This window comes from Manacus vitellinus, unplaced genomic scaffold (genome assembly GCF_001715985.3).
Source record: "Manacus vitellinus isolate BGI_N305 unplaced genomic scaffold, ASM171598v3 scaffold_18_pilon, whole genome shotgun sequence".
Lineage (NCBI taxonomy): Eukaryota > Metazoa > Chordata > Aves > Passeriformes > Pipridae > Manacus > Manacus vitellinus.
Genome location: NW_021939324.1, coordinates 14,152,942 through 14,169,870, shown reverse-complemented (window position 1 = coordinate 14,169,870; position 16,929 = coordinate 14,152,942). Strand labels below are relative to the sequence as shown.

Here is a 16,929-nt window from a genome sequence, read left to right as displayed (position 1 = left end):
AGAGAGTCTAAGTGGCATGGCTTTCATGTGGTGTTCTGCTTACGTACCACTCAGTCTTCTGTTCATCGCCCTTTTCACTTGAATGCTGACTCTCCCATTACAGCCTCCACTGGTGGATTAGGTCTGAGCCATTTCATAATGTGTGGCCTGGAATCACCTAACTGATCACCTAACTTTTTTCAGCCCTCTTCTTCCTACCTCTTTCTGCATGTCTCAGTGCAGGGATGAAAATAAGTTCTTGAAATTTTTTCCACTAGTCAGTAAATGATCATCTGTGTTTGCTTTCTAGGCCGAATTCACCAAGCTATGGTAACATCCCTAAATGAAGATAATGAAAGTGTAACTGTAGAATGGATTGAAAATGGAGATACTAAAGGGAAAGAAGTAAGCTTAATTATTCAGAGCTTTTCTCTTTTAAAAAATGTGTAATCTACATGAATATTACTTTGAATCTGTACTGGATACAAAAATGATACATAAATCTTAATTTACTTGATGATTCTTTGGGGTTTTTTTGCACAGGAAGTGCTGAGCAAATTCTGGTTTCTCTTGTAGTAAATTTGACTTCCTGAGCTCAGTGTCATAGCTTTTAAGTTGTTCTTTTCATCTATTGGTTTAGAACCAGATTACAAAGACTGACCTTGTTATCCTCTTTTTACAAATAGAAAAATCAAATTTTTAAGAGGAAGAATGACACAGTAATACTAGCTACTTCTGTTTTAGTTTAATCACTTTACGAAATTACGACTATGTATTGGTCATTTTTAATTTGTCCCTTTTCTGACTGATATGTTTTCAAATAATACAAAGACCAAAGCTTAGTCTGTTTTTAGCAAACAAAAAACAGGATAATTCAGATCTTAGAATTAAAAAATTGCGGGCTAAACCCACTAAATATATTTAATGTTTTTTGTCAAATATAACAGGAGAAATAGAGAGGGTTTATTATGTTTTAAGTCTAATAGACATGTTTTGTGTTCTTTTACACAGATTGATTTAGAGAGCATATTTTCACTTAACCCAGATCTTGCACCTGATGAAGATATTGAACCTGGTCCAGAGACACTACCACCACCTGCTGCATCATCCAAAGTAAACAAAGTCGTGAAGGTTCGTAATATCTATGCAACATGTTCATGATAGCCATACAGTAATTCTATATATGATGTCATGCTGAACTTTTTAACTTCTGTTTCTGTTGCGCTATTTGATACCAGTGTTCCTTTCTTTTTCTTATGGTGAATAGGGATTTCTAAAATCTTTTAAGAACAGGTTTGGCAAAGGGGCAGTTGGAAACTAATATTTATATAAATATATCCCAATGAAAAATATAGAAAAAGTTTTGGAGGTTGTTTTGAAACTGCACATATAGTTCAATCAATCTTCACCCCTTCACTTTTCAGGGAGGGATTTGGCAGTAATCACATCTGTATTGCTCATGTCATGTTATTTTCCTTAACTGGAAAAAGTCAGATCAAATAAGAGAGATTTCTTTCTTTATAGACTCGACGAACTGTGTTCCCTTCTAAGAATGACCCTCCTACCAGAGATAATAGAGGTAAATGTTATCTCTTTCCATTTCAAGGAAGTAAAAAATACGGGAACATTTTAACCTCCTGTTCATCTACTATTCCGTAATGGTTTTACATTTCTCATTTGGTGTGTGTGCTTGTGACATGTAAAAGACGTGGTACATAATTCCTGGAATTATTTCTCTGTATGTCTAGGAGTTCATACTATACAAATAACATTTATATACAAGTTTAAGCAATACAGCATTATGAAAGTTAAGCCGAATGAACTGAAGGTGCAAAAATTTGAAGATAATTAATTATGCAACAGTAAATGAGGTGTGGACTTTTCATGTGAGGACTAAGCATCCTCAGCTTATTTGAATGTTTCAATACACACTAAGCAGTGCCCTTAAAATTCTTATGCTTTCAATTTTTTTACTTGGTTTTGTAGCAGCCTTTGTGTGAACAGTCATTCAAAGAATACTTAGGCCCTACAGGTTTTTTTCTCGCTCTACAATTAATAGTGAAAAATCACTTTTGTACTCTTCTGGCAGAGTCTGTTAGAAGTGTGTAAAGGAAGTGGGCCAGCTGAAGCAGAGCTGCTTGAAGCAACTATTTATAAAACAATTTAAAGCATTCAACTCTATCAAAGAGGCTTGCATGCTCATCACTCCCACTGCATTCGCTGGGAGCAGACATCACAGCATCTTCAGAAACTGGCATCTTTAGCACGTTTAGAATCAAGTTTACACATATTGAATATATCTGTATCCCTTCTGGTACAGAGTCAAAAGGGTTTGTTTCTTCCACTCGCAGGTTGAGCTGCACTTTGCTGGCTTTCATTTCTATTGCTTTGCTCCTCCAGATATCGTAGGCTCAGTGGGGTTGGAGCATTTTGTAACATCTAGAGAATGTGAAACAGTGGGGCTTTTTTTCTTACTAGTTTTTGTGCATATAATCACAATATAAATGAAATTGCAACACTTTAAGCTTCAGGGCTGCATATCTCCCTATACTCTATTGTGTGCAGATAGTAAGTTGTACTAATTCTGCAGTATTAAAAAATATGCATGTGCAGCATTGGTACTTAAAAATTATGTTGTGTTGGTGTATAGTGATAGGATAAAAAAGTCTACATCTTTATTAATAGACTTTCTATGAGTGTGGCTCCTCCTAACCCCAGTAAATTGTTGTGTCTGGAAAGGGGCCACATTTTATCTCATAACAAAGCATTTCAGAAGTGGGTGGAACTGCTACTGTTGCTCTTCCGTGTCCAGATGAGCTTAGTGCTTTTTCTTTACAGTGGTTGGTTCTGCACGTGCGCGACCTACTCAGCTTCCCGAGCAGTCTTCCTCCTCTCAACAGAATGGTACTGTTTCAGATATATCTCCAGTTCAAGCTGCAAAAAAGGAATTTGGACCCCCTTGTATGTAAACCGTGTAACAAGGACTCATTCATTCTGGGCATTAAATATACATTTTATTGGATTATGTTGTTGTCCATAAATGGTAAATGGTCTATATGCTCAGTTGTTGGTGAGCTTCCTTGAGAAGCTTTTTCAGAGAGCTGTGGCTAAACACGTTCACTTTTGTCATAATTGCACTACTATTTGGAATTTGTTTTTTCTTTATCTTCTTTTGACCATGGTGGTGTTGTTTTGCCTTTTTTTTGTTTTGTTTGATTTGTCTGGGCTTTCTTTTGATTCAAACTAAGAGATCACATGTGTCTGTCCAAATATTTTTGAGGATCATTGTCCATATATTTTTGATTGTGTAATTATTTTCCATTCCCATGTCTTTTTTCTAACAAATTTTATGAATTTTAGAAGCTAAAATGCTGCAATTATTTTTTATTAATAGTGATTTACTTGAAAATGTAGTTGTAATTATTGATAAATTAATGTAATTGAAATGTACACTGTAAATACTAAATTCATACTTTTTCTTTAAGCACGTAGAAAATCTAACTGTGTAAAAGAGGTTGAAAAATTGCAAGAGAAGCGTGAAAAAAGAAGGTTGCAGCAGCAGGAACTTAGAGAAAAAAGGGCTCAGGTTAGTACTTTTAGCTCAGATAGGAAACATATGTCAGCAAGAGAAGTTTACAAAATCTTTATGCTTTTTTCAGTCTTCAATAATTTTTATGAACTGTGATAATCTTGAAATATAATGTTGTCATCCTGTATACAAGTTTTATAAATATTTTGGTCTTTGGTAGCATTACTCTCATAACTACTACTTTAGATAGCTTTCCCCCTCTTTTTCTTCTTACAGAAATAATTACTTTCAATCACTGTCTTGCTGCATGTTCTTCAAAGAGTGACTACTGATGGTAGCTATTTCTTAGGGAAAATGTATTGTTGAAAATAATCAACCTTTTGACTTTTAGAAAGGTCTGTTATTCTACAGGAGGTAATCCAACATTATGATAAATTGTTCTTTATGATCTTTGATGCTTTATAGATCTGTTTGAGGCTCAAGTATGAACAGTGACTTTTCTTAAACTTTTAGACTAGTCTATGCTTTTACAATTTCATCATGTGAGCAGCTTGGCAGCAACTTGTTAAAAACTTGTGTGAAAGAAATGAAGTTGCTAATCCTTTGACAAAAATCTCGTAATATTAAATGACTTTCTGTCACAGTGGTGTAAAAGCTTTAGCAAAACTAGAAGAGTTATCTTGTTGGCAGCCCTGTGCATATGTGTTAGTCTCTAAAGAGATATTACCAATCCACTGCTGATGTAAGAGTTACTACCACCAAGTAAATAATTCAAACAGTTTACTTTTTCTGGTTTAATGATGTTTCCAAGTTGACCTAAAATCACCTATGTTAAATTTGTCTTCTCTATTTTATGGCCATTTACGCAAATACAAAACATTACTATGTCTTTGTGTGTGAGGAACAACCATTTTTGGCTTTATATATTAAAATACTTTGAGGTGGTGTTACTTCTGAAATTTTCTTTTTATTGCTTCTATTTGCGTCTGAGTCTTAAACTTCGGTATGAAGAAGTTGTTGTGAAATGCAGCAGTAATTGACCAAGCACTGACTTCTAATGTGCAAGACCTTTAAACAGGGCTTGCAGAATATTAGGCAAATGCTTTTTCCACAATAAGCAATACTTCTTTCTGAATGTTGAAAGGAAAAATTTCAGTAGGAATACATTTTGCGAGGATTTATTGTCAGCAGTTTTTAGTTCACTGTAATCAGAGTGGATGACATCAAAGTACATTCAGCTTCTGATTACCAGGACACAGTTTTGTCTTAGGTGAGGACTGGCTGTGTCACAGGTGCAAAGAATGAACTGGCTCCCTTTCAGCTTAGTAACTCCTATGCAGTGCTTTCTGAAAGTGCCTACACTATATCCCCAAACAGCTGATCCAGAAGGAGTTTTAAATCACGTGGGGGTAGCCATCAAAAACTTAGTAAGGTCTGAGCACAGACCTGGCTATGTATGGCATGAGCAGCATGTCTCAAAGTGGTGTAGAACCAGGGTTGCAGGGAGAAGTGACAGGAAGATTGTTTAATCAGTTCTGCAGAGAACCAGCTCATCTCACAGTAGGCTGAGGCTTAGCAAGGCTTGGTGGTGCTCCTTGCATGGGCTCTTAATGTGTCCATTCATTCTGGTACTGATGGCTCCAAGTTTAAGGAAGGGAGGTCTGAGCCTGTGTCATGGGTCAGCTGTCCTGGCTGTGTTGGCCTCCTTGCTGGTGGGGTGGGGTGAGGGACAGAAAAGGCCTTTGCTGTGTAAGCACTGCTCAGCAATAGGTAAAACATCTGAGTATTATCAACCTTGTTTTGAGCACAAATCCAAAACAGAGCTGCATACCACATTCTTCTATGGAGAAAATGAACTCTATCCTGGCCAGAATCAGCACAGCCTGAATGTAGCCTACTGTGTATTCTTGGGATTGTGTCTGTCTTTTGGGGGGTTTGGGACCATTAGAAGTGTTTTTAATGCATCCGAATAGGAATTAACACAGGACCAGTACTAGGACCAAGCTCCTTTAATGGACTTGGATCCAGCAGGGTTGTATTTAGAGCAGTTGGGTTGCCTGCACTGTCTTCTGTGGTGTGTGTTCTACCTGTGTAGTGGAATGTATATGTGCATCTGTCAAAGTGCCATATCTCAGATTAAGAAATGTTGACTGTATGTTTCTTTTGTGTGAAGGTTCTGACATAGGTGGGAGTAATTCTCTTGAGAAATGAGTCCTCAATTTAAAAGTGTTTTCTATTGCATGCCAACCAAAAATGTGAAATAGGAAGCATGTAATTCCTTTGCTTTATGGTCAGTAAATTAGCTACACCAGAATGGAAAAAGGCATTAAATGTGCATTAAACTTGCTAGAGACATTTCTGGTGTTTTGGAGAAAAAATATTGTTTCAGTTAATGTGTATTTTTCTAATAGATAAATATAGAAGATACTGAACTTAGTCCATTTTAGAAAACAGAGTATAGTAGAAATTCTGTTCCTTACTTTTCCCTAGGATGTTGATGCTACAAACCCAAATTATGAAATTATGTGTATGATAAGAGATTTCAGGGGAAGCTTGGATTATAGACCACTGACAACTGCAGATCCTGTAAGTACACCAGGAGCATGGAAATATTTTACCCTTCTGTGGCTTTGCTGTGTTTTTGTTTTTTTTTTTTATTTATACTTCTGTCTGTAAATTTGAAAAATAGGTATTTTAGTATATAATAGTATTCAATGTAACCTGGGTTTATTTTTCAGTAATTTGATGATATTGCAAATAGTAGGCTGAGAGTTCTAGGTTACTAAATTATTGTTAATTATGTTAGTTAAGTATCTTTTTGCTATTAAATAATGCCAATATGTACTAAATAGTCAGTCAGCCTTTGTATTGTAAATTTTCCTGGGATGCTAGAGAATGTGCACACAAAACCATTAAACTTCTCTGAAAAGCCCTGTTTAGCATAAAGATAAATATTTGATCTTTGAAGGTGATATAGGCCTTTGGTTTGCAGAGAAATCAGAGGAGCAGAATCCTTAAATGATGAAGATTGTCAGATGTCTGGGGAAATCAGAGATTGTGACAATTTCATATATATATTTCATATATAGCATATATACCCTGCTAAAGCTAGATTCGCTTGCAATAGTCCAAGATGTATCTGGTACTCTGTAGGGTTAGATCACTGTCTGCAGGGAGTTTTGTTAGTGCATAGTTCTTCTTTTTGAGTTCTTGGCTATTGTGCAGACACAAGGGGCTTTTACATGTTCAGGTGACTCACTGTCTTGGAAATTTCTCTTTGTTTAAATGATTGGTTAATTAATTCAAGAATAGAAGTAAAATATCTTAAAAATGGAATAGTAGTATAGTTCACTGAAAAAGTTTCCTTTGCAGATCGATGAGCACAGGATTTGTGTTTGTGTACGAAAACGACCACTCAATAAAAAAGGTATGATTACTGAAGATTCTGCTGACTTATTTATCTGAAAAGCTGCTTCTGATAGTGATATTATTTGTGTTAAAGAGCTCTAGAAATACTGATCAAAGGCGAAACTGTTATGCTAGACAGTATGGGTGATAAACCTAGGAAATTCATAGGGGTGTCATAACCTGGATAGAGATGGGAAGAAAAATAGTTTGACTATCACAATTTTATGGATTGGGAGCTGAGGCACAGAGAGACTTCAGTTTTTTTCCAGGGACATCTAGAATGTATTTAGTTGATCTGGAAATTAGTTCTACTGTAATTTTTTCTGTATTCTTACAACTTGTTAGGATCATTGTTATTTTAATGTATCCTTCAAGTGATCTGAGTAGAGAGTTACACAGTGAAAACTTTCATACATGTTTTTGTACATGTATTTTTATACTTTCAAGTGGTCTTGAATCAGACATCAAGAGAGCTATTCAAATGCTGGTGTGTTATGAATGGTAGGTGCCCAGACATGTCCCAGACATCCTCACAAGGCTAGTGGATTACAGACAACAGGAGACTTGTATATCCTGTACCTGCTGCTCAGGGCTGGGCAAATATACCTTAGAGCGTATCAAATACCACTAAAGAAAAGCTATTAGGTACTAAAATAACTCCCTAGTGGCCATTTTTTTGGTGCGGAATGAGTAGTACAACTATTTTTCTTACTGTTTTGTTATCATACTGGAGTCTATGTTCCAAAAAAAAAACCCCAATAATCTGCTCAGGTTTCAACTCCAGTTAAATCTCAGTCTTCCTAGGAAGTTCTTTACTGTCAGTGGGAATTAAAGAACTCAAATGCTTCTGAATTGCAGCCTGTTGGAATCCAGTGCTAAAAGATGTTTCTTTCCTTCTCTGTCTCTCATATTCTGTTTAGCTGAAGGACTCAAAAGAGCATCGCTCTGATGCTGAAACAACATGGGATGCATTTACTATTTTTGTACTGTCAGAACTATGAAAAAAATGGGAGAATTGTTTTTCCTTTCTCATACATAAGTTGATACTCATATATAGTTAGGTTTTGTCTTACTTTTACCCTTCACATTGCTGCTTCTATTTTTTTTTCCATTTTTACTTTTACTTTTTTCTTGTACATTTGGGACAAATGTCACCTTCTACCTGTGTTAAAGGTACAAAGGGGTACAGTAAATGAGAACAAGTTGTCTTTAGATATGAGTTGGGATACAGAAGTAGGATTTGATTTTGGGATAGTTGCATTTCTTAGGTATTAGTGATTTGGAGCTATTAAAAAAGTAGATCAGAGGTGTTTGTAGAGAATGTCTAAGTGAAAATGAGGTTGGCATGAAAGCCATTTTGCATTTCTAAGAATAAACTACTGTAAAAAATGTGTTAATTAAATAATCAATATGCAGAGGATGATAATCTAGTACTCACATGATACAATCTTCTGAAAACACTTCATAAGAAACAGGATTTCTCATAGAATTGTAGAAAAGTGTGAAATAAGTAAAGATACTAGACTGTAACCTTATGAATAGAAAAAATAAAATAATTTGTTTTGTGAACTCACACAGAATTATCACCAAAAACTTTAGGTGTTCTCAGCACCAATTGTTCTGTGGATTGACTTTTCAGGAAGTAGGTGTTCAGAGTGACATTTCAAGATGTTATATCAGTGACATATATTTATAATTGCAAAATGTATGGTGGGTTTCAGAGACACTATTTCTAATTTTCATCAACAAGGAATACAGGTTCTCATACCAAATAGCTGGAAGCAGGTAACTGTCTTAATCCAAACAATTGTTTAAGAAAAATCATCTTTTGACTGGTTAAACTATAAAGTTTTTGCTACAAAGAATTGTCCATCATACATTTTTTTCATCACTGTTCCTTATTTTTCTCTTTTGTGATTGCTGCGGAATAATTGCATTTTACTTTATTGAAATGCAGTTGAAAAATTGTTTGTACAGTGACGGGAATGGATGTTTCTGTTGGTGTGTAATGTAATGCAATGGTAACCATTTTACTGTTTGATTAGGATGTTAACCCATGAAAGGGTTTCTATCTGATTGTATAAAGTCACATCAAATTCTTGAACTGCATGCCTTAAGAAATATTACATAGAAATGCAAATAGGACACATTATTGAATCCTGATGGTACACACAAATATTCTTTATTTTTGTGCACATTACGGATCACTAGGTTCTCTGTTTTGCTGACTCATACAACAATTAGCATTAAATTATAGTGCTGTATAGCAATTATAACCTGGGATGTCACTGTTGAAGTCACAGTGATAGGATCATTAGCATTTACAGCTTTTTCTGCTTACAAGGTAATTTTTAGAAGGGATTTTAATTTTAGAGAAATTATATATCAAAGGTGTGTGCTCTAGGTTCCAGAATGCACAAATTGTTTGTGCGTTCTGGACACAAACTGTCTGTGAGGAATGAAAGCAAAATTTTTCTTTTTGAAAGCTATGAACATATGACTGTAAGTTTCAGGATTTAGAGAAATTATAAAGATAATATTTTAAAGTAAAACAGATCATAAGGGTATTAATTTCTCTGTGTTTCCAAGTTTGACCATTTGAGCAGTATAGGACTTTTGGCATCTAGTTTCTCCACTGGGAATGTAGTCAAAGAGTATGGCAGTAAGCTGTAAAAGAGTATAAAATCTCTGAGGAAAAAGATCTCAAATCCATTAAAAGTGTTATAGAATACATAACAAGCTATAATGATAATGCCATAATTAACAATATAGTTTTTCTAATCAGTGTTGTACAACTTCTCTTTCATTTCTAGCAACTGGTAGACTAGATATAGACTAGATGATGACTAGACTTCCAGAATGAAATCTCTTACTTAGCAGATAACTATCAGGGCATCAGAAGCCCAAATCCATTGCAGTGTTGCTTCTTGGAGGAGCTGTGTTATCTGAGATAGGAATGTAAACAATGGAAAAATGTAAAAAATAATGACGTGTTGTTAGTTAAATATATATTTCACTTATTTTATAGAAACTTTAATGAAAGACCTTGATGTAATAACAATTCCTAGTAAAGATGTTGTGATGGTACATGAACCAAAACAAAAGGTGGATTTAACAAGGTACCTAGAAAACCAAACTTTTCGTTTTGATTATGCCTTTGATGACACGGCTCCTAATGAAATGGTTTACAGGTATGTGTATATGCTTTTTTTTGTGTGAATCTTTTTTCTCATGTTTTTTCCATGTTAATAATTGTTGCACTTACCTTGGTCATAGACTTTATTCTTATTCTCTGTGTTACCAGAGCGTTATATTGCTACTTCCATTATTTTGCCTGTTTACTTTTGTTTTAACTCTTTATCCCTAATTCTTCACCTGCAATGTCATCTCCACCTCTGTTGACCTCATTCCTGCTCCTATTCCTCCTCCAAGCCCTGCTGGTTTCCAGGCTCTGGAAGTATTGCCTTCCTCCTCAGCTGCTGATTACTTGAGCCATGAAATGAGCTCTCCGTTTGCCTCAGGGTTGTTGTCTTATGATTAGTATGTGTGCAGCACCTGAGGAACCTGAGTCACAGCTTTCAGTCTTCAGGAAACCTCGAAGAAAAGGACAGCCCTAGCACCAAAGACTTTGCAGTTTGAATATAGGATAATTAAGATATGCAAACAAAATCAGTAGAGGGTGGGGAAAGAGTACAAAGAAAGTGAGAGAGTTTGTATTGGTGTATTGCCTGATACCTGAGAGCTAGTTTGTCTGCTGGAAGCAATCTGGCTTATGTAACATGGAAATGTGTAAGTTGCCTTGCTTGAAATGCCAAATCTTTCTGATTTAGAGAACAATGGCAACAAAGACACACATCCCCTTTCCGGTCCAAGGTAGTTGAATCTCTGTTTTTTTCTTTACTCTTCTGTTTCACTTCCACTGCTGATACAGAATAATTTGCCTTGTACAAGTCACTAAATGGAGTAGATACAGTAGCAGGCAAGGTTAGACACCACAACAGGTCATAATCTTGGTACAAAGTCTAAATACTGTGAAGCATTTTGCAGGGAATATTGATATTAAAAAGGAATTTGGTGAAGATATTTTTCCTTGTGCTTAGAAAGTGCTTCCCATAGCCTTAAAGAGTATTGACAGATGTGTGTCTTAATTCTTGTTTTTAATCCACAACTAGGAAGTGAAAATTAGGACCATGACCTGGTTGACAGTGTTATCCTGTCAGTGGATAACAGAAAATTAATAATAAAAGAATTCTTAAAAAACTGTGAAAATAAAAACTTCTCTCATATGCTTGATATAATTAGAGAAGGATGGTGAAAGGAAAATCTCATAGTCTGTTAGTTTACACTAACAAAAGACTTCTAAACAGCAAAACTGTGTCCTTGGAGATTTCTGTCTCTGCTGGCTGAGTACTGGTAGCATCTTTCCTTTCCTTGGTGCTGAAGAGCTGTGGAAGAGCCAGCTGGCTGGTGATGTGTGAAATGATTCTCCTCCTTGACAATCCATTCTTACAATCTCCCTCCTTGCTGTTTGTTATCTGTATGAACAAAGTGTTTAAATGTGAGGGGTGGTTTCGGTATACAATGTTGTTGTATTTTTGTACTGAATTTTCTCCAGGCAGTTTTTATTAGTTATGTAATACATTAATGGCAATAGAGGAAAATATTTTAAGATTATTTTATTCATATTGAAACAGTAAATCTTTAATCTTTCTCCTTCTCCCTCATATGGCACAATAATGATCATAACTTGAAGGGCAATCTGCTTCAAGGTCTCCTCTAATAACAGAAGTAAGAGCAAGATAGGTATCATCATCTGCTCTCACCAGAACTTCAGAGTCACAGTGAGGAAAATAACATTGTGTGAAGTTGTGCCAGTTCTCTCCAATATGCTAAAATTACTCTATGTCTATACTGAAAAAATGTTCTCCAGTTTGAGAACATTATTATTATTATTACCACCATTATTACAATTTTCACCATTATTACTATTATTACTTTGCTTAATTTGTATTTTAAGTATTTTTTAATCCACAAACTGCAACACTGAGTTGCAAGTTTTTGTTAATATTAGAAAATACTCACCAGTTTGAATGTTTTAAAGGAGAAACACTTTACATTTCTGAAAGAACAAGATTGCAAGTAAAAGTTCTAGTAAAATTAAAATTGGACTGTTTTGACATAGTAGAATTTGGAGGTTTATGATGCTTTGTAAAAACTTTTCTAAATATGTTTGTGTTTTGCCTTACTTTAAAACAGATATAATTAAGTCCCTTTTTTTATAAATAAGGAAAATAAATAATTTCAAACTCAATCAAACAGAAGTAATGGAGTATGCATCTAAGGTGGATAGGCTTTTTGGAATTTTTTATTTTACATATAAAGACAACAAATGTCAAAATATGGGAATATCCTCTTGATAACACAGGAAGTAAATATTTAGAAGAAGCAAAAACAAAAGACTAAGGCTGATCAGGAATCATCTGGTATATTCTTGATAAAAATTCATAATTCTGTTAGACATAGATTTTTTTGCATAACCCTTGGTTACTGAATGGCTCAGTCTTGTCCATATTATTTTTGTAAGTGATCTTGTGTTTGAAAGCAGAATGAAAAAAGGATGTAACACCTCCTTGTTTCTGTAATCCATTTTTCCTTTTTCAGTCGCTTATAGGTAATTTATATGTAAACAACCGGAAAAAGTTTAGAGAGAGAGACTGTTGCAGAGAGACTCTTATCTCCATTTGTAACTCTCCGTTACTTTACTCTTTGCTTTTGGAATTTTTAATGCAATAATGGTGATAAGCAGCTGAAGTAGGAACAATAACTCCATTTTTCTTAAAGTAAAACTTAATTCTCTAAAATAAGAAATGATAATTCAGATAATATTTTTGACACAGCAAAAAGTACCTCAGGAATTACTAGATTTTTTTCATTCAACTTGGCTATCCATTTTCATGAGCCTTTTCTTGATGTATGCATGTTCTCAAAATACTAAGATGTGCAACGTTGTGGCCACTTGTCTTTCAAATTTAATCTTGGAAGTTGATTTGGGGAGAAAAAAAGCCCCTTCAGCTGAATTTTAGTATTGACAAAATTCATATCTGCTACACTGTCCTATTTCAATGTCTTCTTATTCTGTCATCTTGAGGGAGTGCAAGACTCCATGAAGTAAATTGTGGTGCGTTGGATCATTAAACCAGGGAACTCTTTTTCCTTGGGGTTTAAAGGATGATAATATTGTTGTGATATAAATGAGAAAGACCTTGTAGCTTTTCATTGTTTGGGAAATTTTAATGCCTTAGAGCTGGTAGTCTTTTAGTTCAGAAATTAATGTATAAATGTCCTTTGACTTTTCAAACTACACGACCAATTTCTGTCACTTCTGGTCTTAACGTTTTTATTATCCTTTTGGTAGTGGCATCTTAAAGTACTCCAGTTTGTTAAGTACTGTTGTGTTTTGTGTTTAAGGTTTACTGCTCGACCTTTAGTGGAGACCATATTTGAAAGGGGAATGGCCACTTGTTTTGCATATGGACAAACAGGCAGTGGAAAAACCCATGTAAGTATTTCTTCTCCCTGTCAACAGTACAGTTCTTTTTACATATGGCAGACTTAGTTGAGTTCTAATAAGTAAGAAATATGTAAGTTACAGTTCTGTGATTTTTATGTGCTTTTTTATTTATTTTTAATTTAGACTATGGGTGGTGACTTTGCGGGAAAGAACCAAGATTGTTCTAAAGGCATATATGCGCTTGCAGGTAAGACTTTATTGATCAGTTGACTTTTGGCAGATTAGTTGGGATCGATACATTTTCTACTCCCTGTCATACAAACATAACAGTTTACATATTTTGCATTACAGTGGAGCTTTGGTAACATTAAAGGTATTTCCTAGATGTGGAGCCTTTATACAGTAGTGTAAATATAGACTGCTTCAAAAAATGCAATAACAGAGGATTTAAGTTTATGATTTTGGGGTCTTCTGCATCTTCCAGTGTAATGTGGTAGTTTAAACTGCATTGTTTTAGACCTAGTTACTGACCCTTTCTGTTATTCTTGCAAAATATGAGAGATGCTGTTAAATAGACCGTTACGCACGAATGAGTGTTCACTAAAAAAAAATAGATGACAAGATTTCTTTTTGTTCTGGAAATGTATTCACAGCTCGTGATGTCTTTTTAATGCTAAAGAAGCCAAACTATAAGAAGTTAGAACTTCAAGTATATGCAACATTTTTTGAGATCTACAGCGGTAAGGTAAGTACCTGGTCTTTCTCGAAGGAAGGAAGAATTTCTTATTCACAAACAAGATTTTGAGCTTGTCACATAAAATATTTTTTTCCTCTTTGTACTATCAGCTATATTTAAAATAGTTCTTTACACTTCCCTTGCAATTATGTTTTTCCATGGAATAATTTGAGTATTTTGATGCAGAATTTGAAACAGTAATGTCTTTTAAAGCTCCTCTTTAACTGTTCTGTTTTCCCCTTTCTGTAAGGTTTTTGACTTGTTGAACAGGAAGACAAAATTAAGAGTGTTAGAAGATGGTAAACAGCAAGTCCAGGTGGTGGGATTGCAGGAGCGGGAAGTCAAATGTGTTGAAGATGTCCTTAAGCTTATTGAAGTAGGCAACAGCTGCAGGTATCTTTGATATCTTACACCAGTTTTTCGCTGTACATAAAAAATCAGAACAAGATTTTTTTGGGATCTCTTCATAGTGATGCCTGCAAGTAAGGAATCTATCTACCTGTTAAATAAAGATATTTAGAGTTTCTCTGTCTCCTAAAAAGAAAAAACTGCTTTTTTGATGGAATGTGAATTGTATGCATTATGTAAGCAGCTTACTGACTTAAATTCACATGATTTAAAATCTGGAATGCTGCCAGATTCTTCATCTGTAAAAGGCCTTGATGCGTTCTGGCAGAGGTTAAGTGCGATATTTTTTCATTTTTTTTTAAGACTTGAGCTTCATTGTTTTTAAAATTAGCCTTGTGCATGGACTACTGCATGATCAGATAGAAGTGCCGTCAGCATTTTACGTCTAAGCTTTCCAATAATCTGAAATATTTGAAGATCTGATTAGTCTTGCTTTTAAAAGGGAGGTAAAATGCTACTGATCTTCCAGTAAAGAGATATAATTGCACTATGTATATCCAATTATTAGTGTTCTATCTCTAGTGTTCACAGGAGTGTTAAACATACTGTCAACATGTAGGAAAACACAGGAATCTGCCCTGAGAAAACTAGCATTGTGAGATTAGTGTTTTACTTGTGTGGTCCTGTGCCTATTCATATGTCCTTCTCTTTTCTTCCCTCGTTTAAAGGACATCTGGCCAGACATCTGCAAATGCACACTCATCTCGAAGCCATGCAGTATTTCAGATTATTCTCAGAAGGAAAGGAAAATTGCATGGTAAATTTTCTCTGATTGATTTGGCTGGCAATGAAAGAGGAGCAGATACTTCCAGTGCAGACAGACAGACCCGACTGGAAGGTGCAGAAATTAACAAGAGCCTTTTAGCACTCAAGGTAACTTACATGTTTCCATTGCCTTTGAGTAAGTGGAAGCCTACATATAATAGCAATAACTATTAAAATTAATGGTTTCGCAGGCTTCACTTGTCTACATTTTCTACTGATTTGACAGGTAAAATAATACATTGGTTTTTCCTCTAAATGCCTGAAGGAACACTTCATAATTCCCAAGTAGAAACAGTGCAGAAACATTGGCCTACCAAATTGCATCTAGTTTTTGTAAACGAAAAAAACCAACAAAAACCCAACCAAAAAACCATCTTGAACAGAAAGTCCCCAGTAGTTTAATTTTCAGACATGTCTGATATATATTTACAATGGGAAAGCAAGTGACTTACTTTGGTACTCAGGATATGAAATACTAATTGGAAATATGCTTACTGATCTGAGTATTTATTTCTTTTATTTTAATAAAAAATAAAATTACATTGACAACATATTTATTTACTGCTGTTAATATATTCACTAGAGCAAAACAACAGCAACATGTCCAGACAGAACTAACAAATGCATTAAAATAAACCTTGGAAGTTGAAATCCACAGCAAATTGTCTGATACTGTCACTACAGATTTTCATACATCAATCCAGGATGCATCAACAGAGCTATGAAATACCATGCACCAGCACTGTGGTTTTATCTAAAAAATCTGAACCCCTAAATTACTGTGCTTACTTTTTTATTCCCATTATATATTTAGGAGAAGACTGGTATCTAACTAAAGAGATCTCACAAAACACCACAAAATTTTGATGTATAGTATGTCATTACAAAATTCAGTGGCGTGTTGAAAAATTGGAAGCAGCAGTTCCAGAAGTGTAGCCTATTCTGATTTAGCATCAAACTAAACAATGCAGGGAACACGTTGGTGTTACTGTTCTTTCAAATGTAATTGAATGAAGCTGTTTTGTTTTGTTATGTTTTGGGTTTTGTTGTTTTTGTTGTTTTGTTGTTTTTGGCAGGGGGGTGTTGGGTTTTTTTCAGTTTACTTCTTGATTTTGTGCTGGCTAGTGCTTAGACAACATATTTTGTTAGTTTTCCTACAAGTTGTCTTTTTAATTATAGCAAAAGTTTCTGCTGCTGCTGTACTAGTGATTTTGATCAAAATTATGTGAGGAAAAGGAAATAAAAATAAATTGGGGTTTTGCAGAGATCTAAAAGGTGGTGTAAGACGATAGAAGTTTTTCAATTTTATGTTAGTTTTCCATTTTCCATCTCTCCCCAAAAACATAACTCAGCTTTTTCTACTTGTATGCAGGACCCATGAAGTTATTGTCAAGTTCAAATTAAACTAGTATGTTCTGAGAAGTGGTCTTTGATGCTAATCCAGTGATGTTTGTATCTGGGTATCAGTCCTGTCTTAACCTGTTCAGATTTTTAGTATGGGAAGTTGTTTGTGTAATATCTCTACATGGAAGTAATGTTGTAATTTTGTTACCTGGTTTTCTGAGCTCTCATGGAAAGCAAAAAGCAGTTAAA

General features: G+C 34.9%; 1 protein-coding gene across 4 annotated transcripts in view; it reads left to right on the top strand.

Annotated features, from left to right (window-relative positions):
- The first annotated feature begins 291 nt into the window (after positions 1 to 291).
- The window catches only part of KIF2A (kinesin family member 2A), a 40,333-nt gene continuing 23,695 nt past the window's right edge, over positions 292 to 16,929 (top strand). For 2 of the 4 annotated variants that reach the window (XM_029958994.1, XM_008933623.1), the window contains exons 1-13: positions 295 to 384; positions 991 to 1,110; positions 1,504 to 1,558; positions 2,818 to 2,940; positions 3,465 to 3,565; positions 5,999 to 6,094; positions 6,881 to 6,935; positions 9,945 to 10,107; positions 13,385 to 13,475; positions 13,611 to 13,674; positions 14,081 to 14,172; positions 14,414 to 14,556; positions 15,240 to 15,444. In XM_029958994.1, coding sequence (XP_029814854.1) covers positions 307 to 384; positions 991 to 1,110; positions 1,504 to 1,558; positions 2,818 to 2,940; positions 3,465 to 3,565; positions 5,999 to 6,094; positions 6,881 to 6,935; positions 9,945 to 10,107; positions 13,385 to 13,475; positions 13,611 to 13,674; positions 14,081 to 14,172; positions 14,414 to 14,556; positions 15,240 to 15,444 — 1,386 coding nt within the window. In that variant the 5' untranslated portion in view covers positions 295 to 306. Of the gene's footprint in view, positions 385 to 990; positions 1,111 to 1,503; positions 1,559 to 2,817; positions 2,941 to 3,464; positions 3,566 to 5,998; positions 6,095 to 6,880; positions 6,936 to 9,944; positions 10,108 to 13,384; positions 13,476 to 13,610; positions 13,675 to 14,080; positions 14,173 to 14,413; positions 14,557 to 15,239; positions 15,445 to 16,929 lie in introns of all 4 variants that reach the window. The other 2 variants (XM_008933624.2, XM_008933625.1) reach the window with 2 other exon arrangements.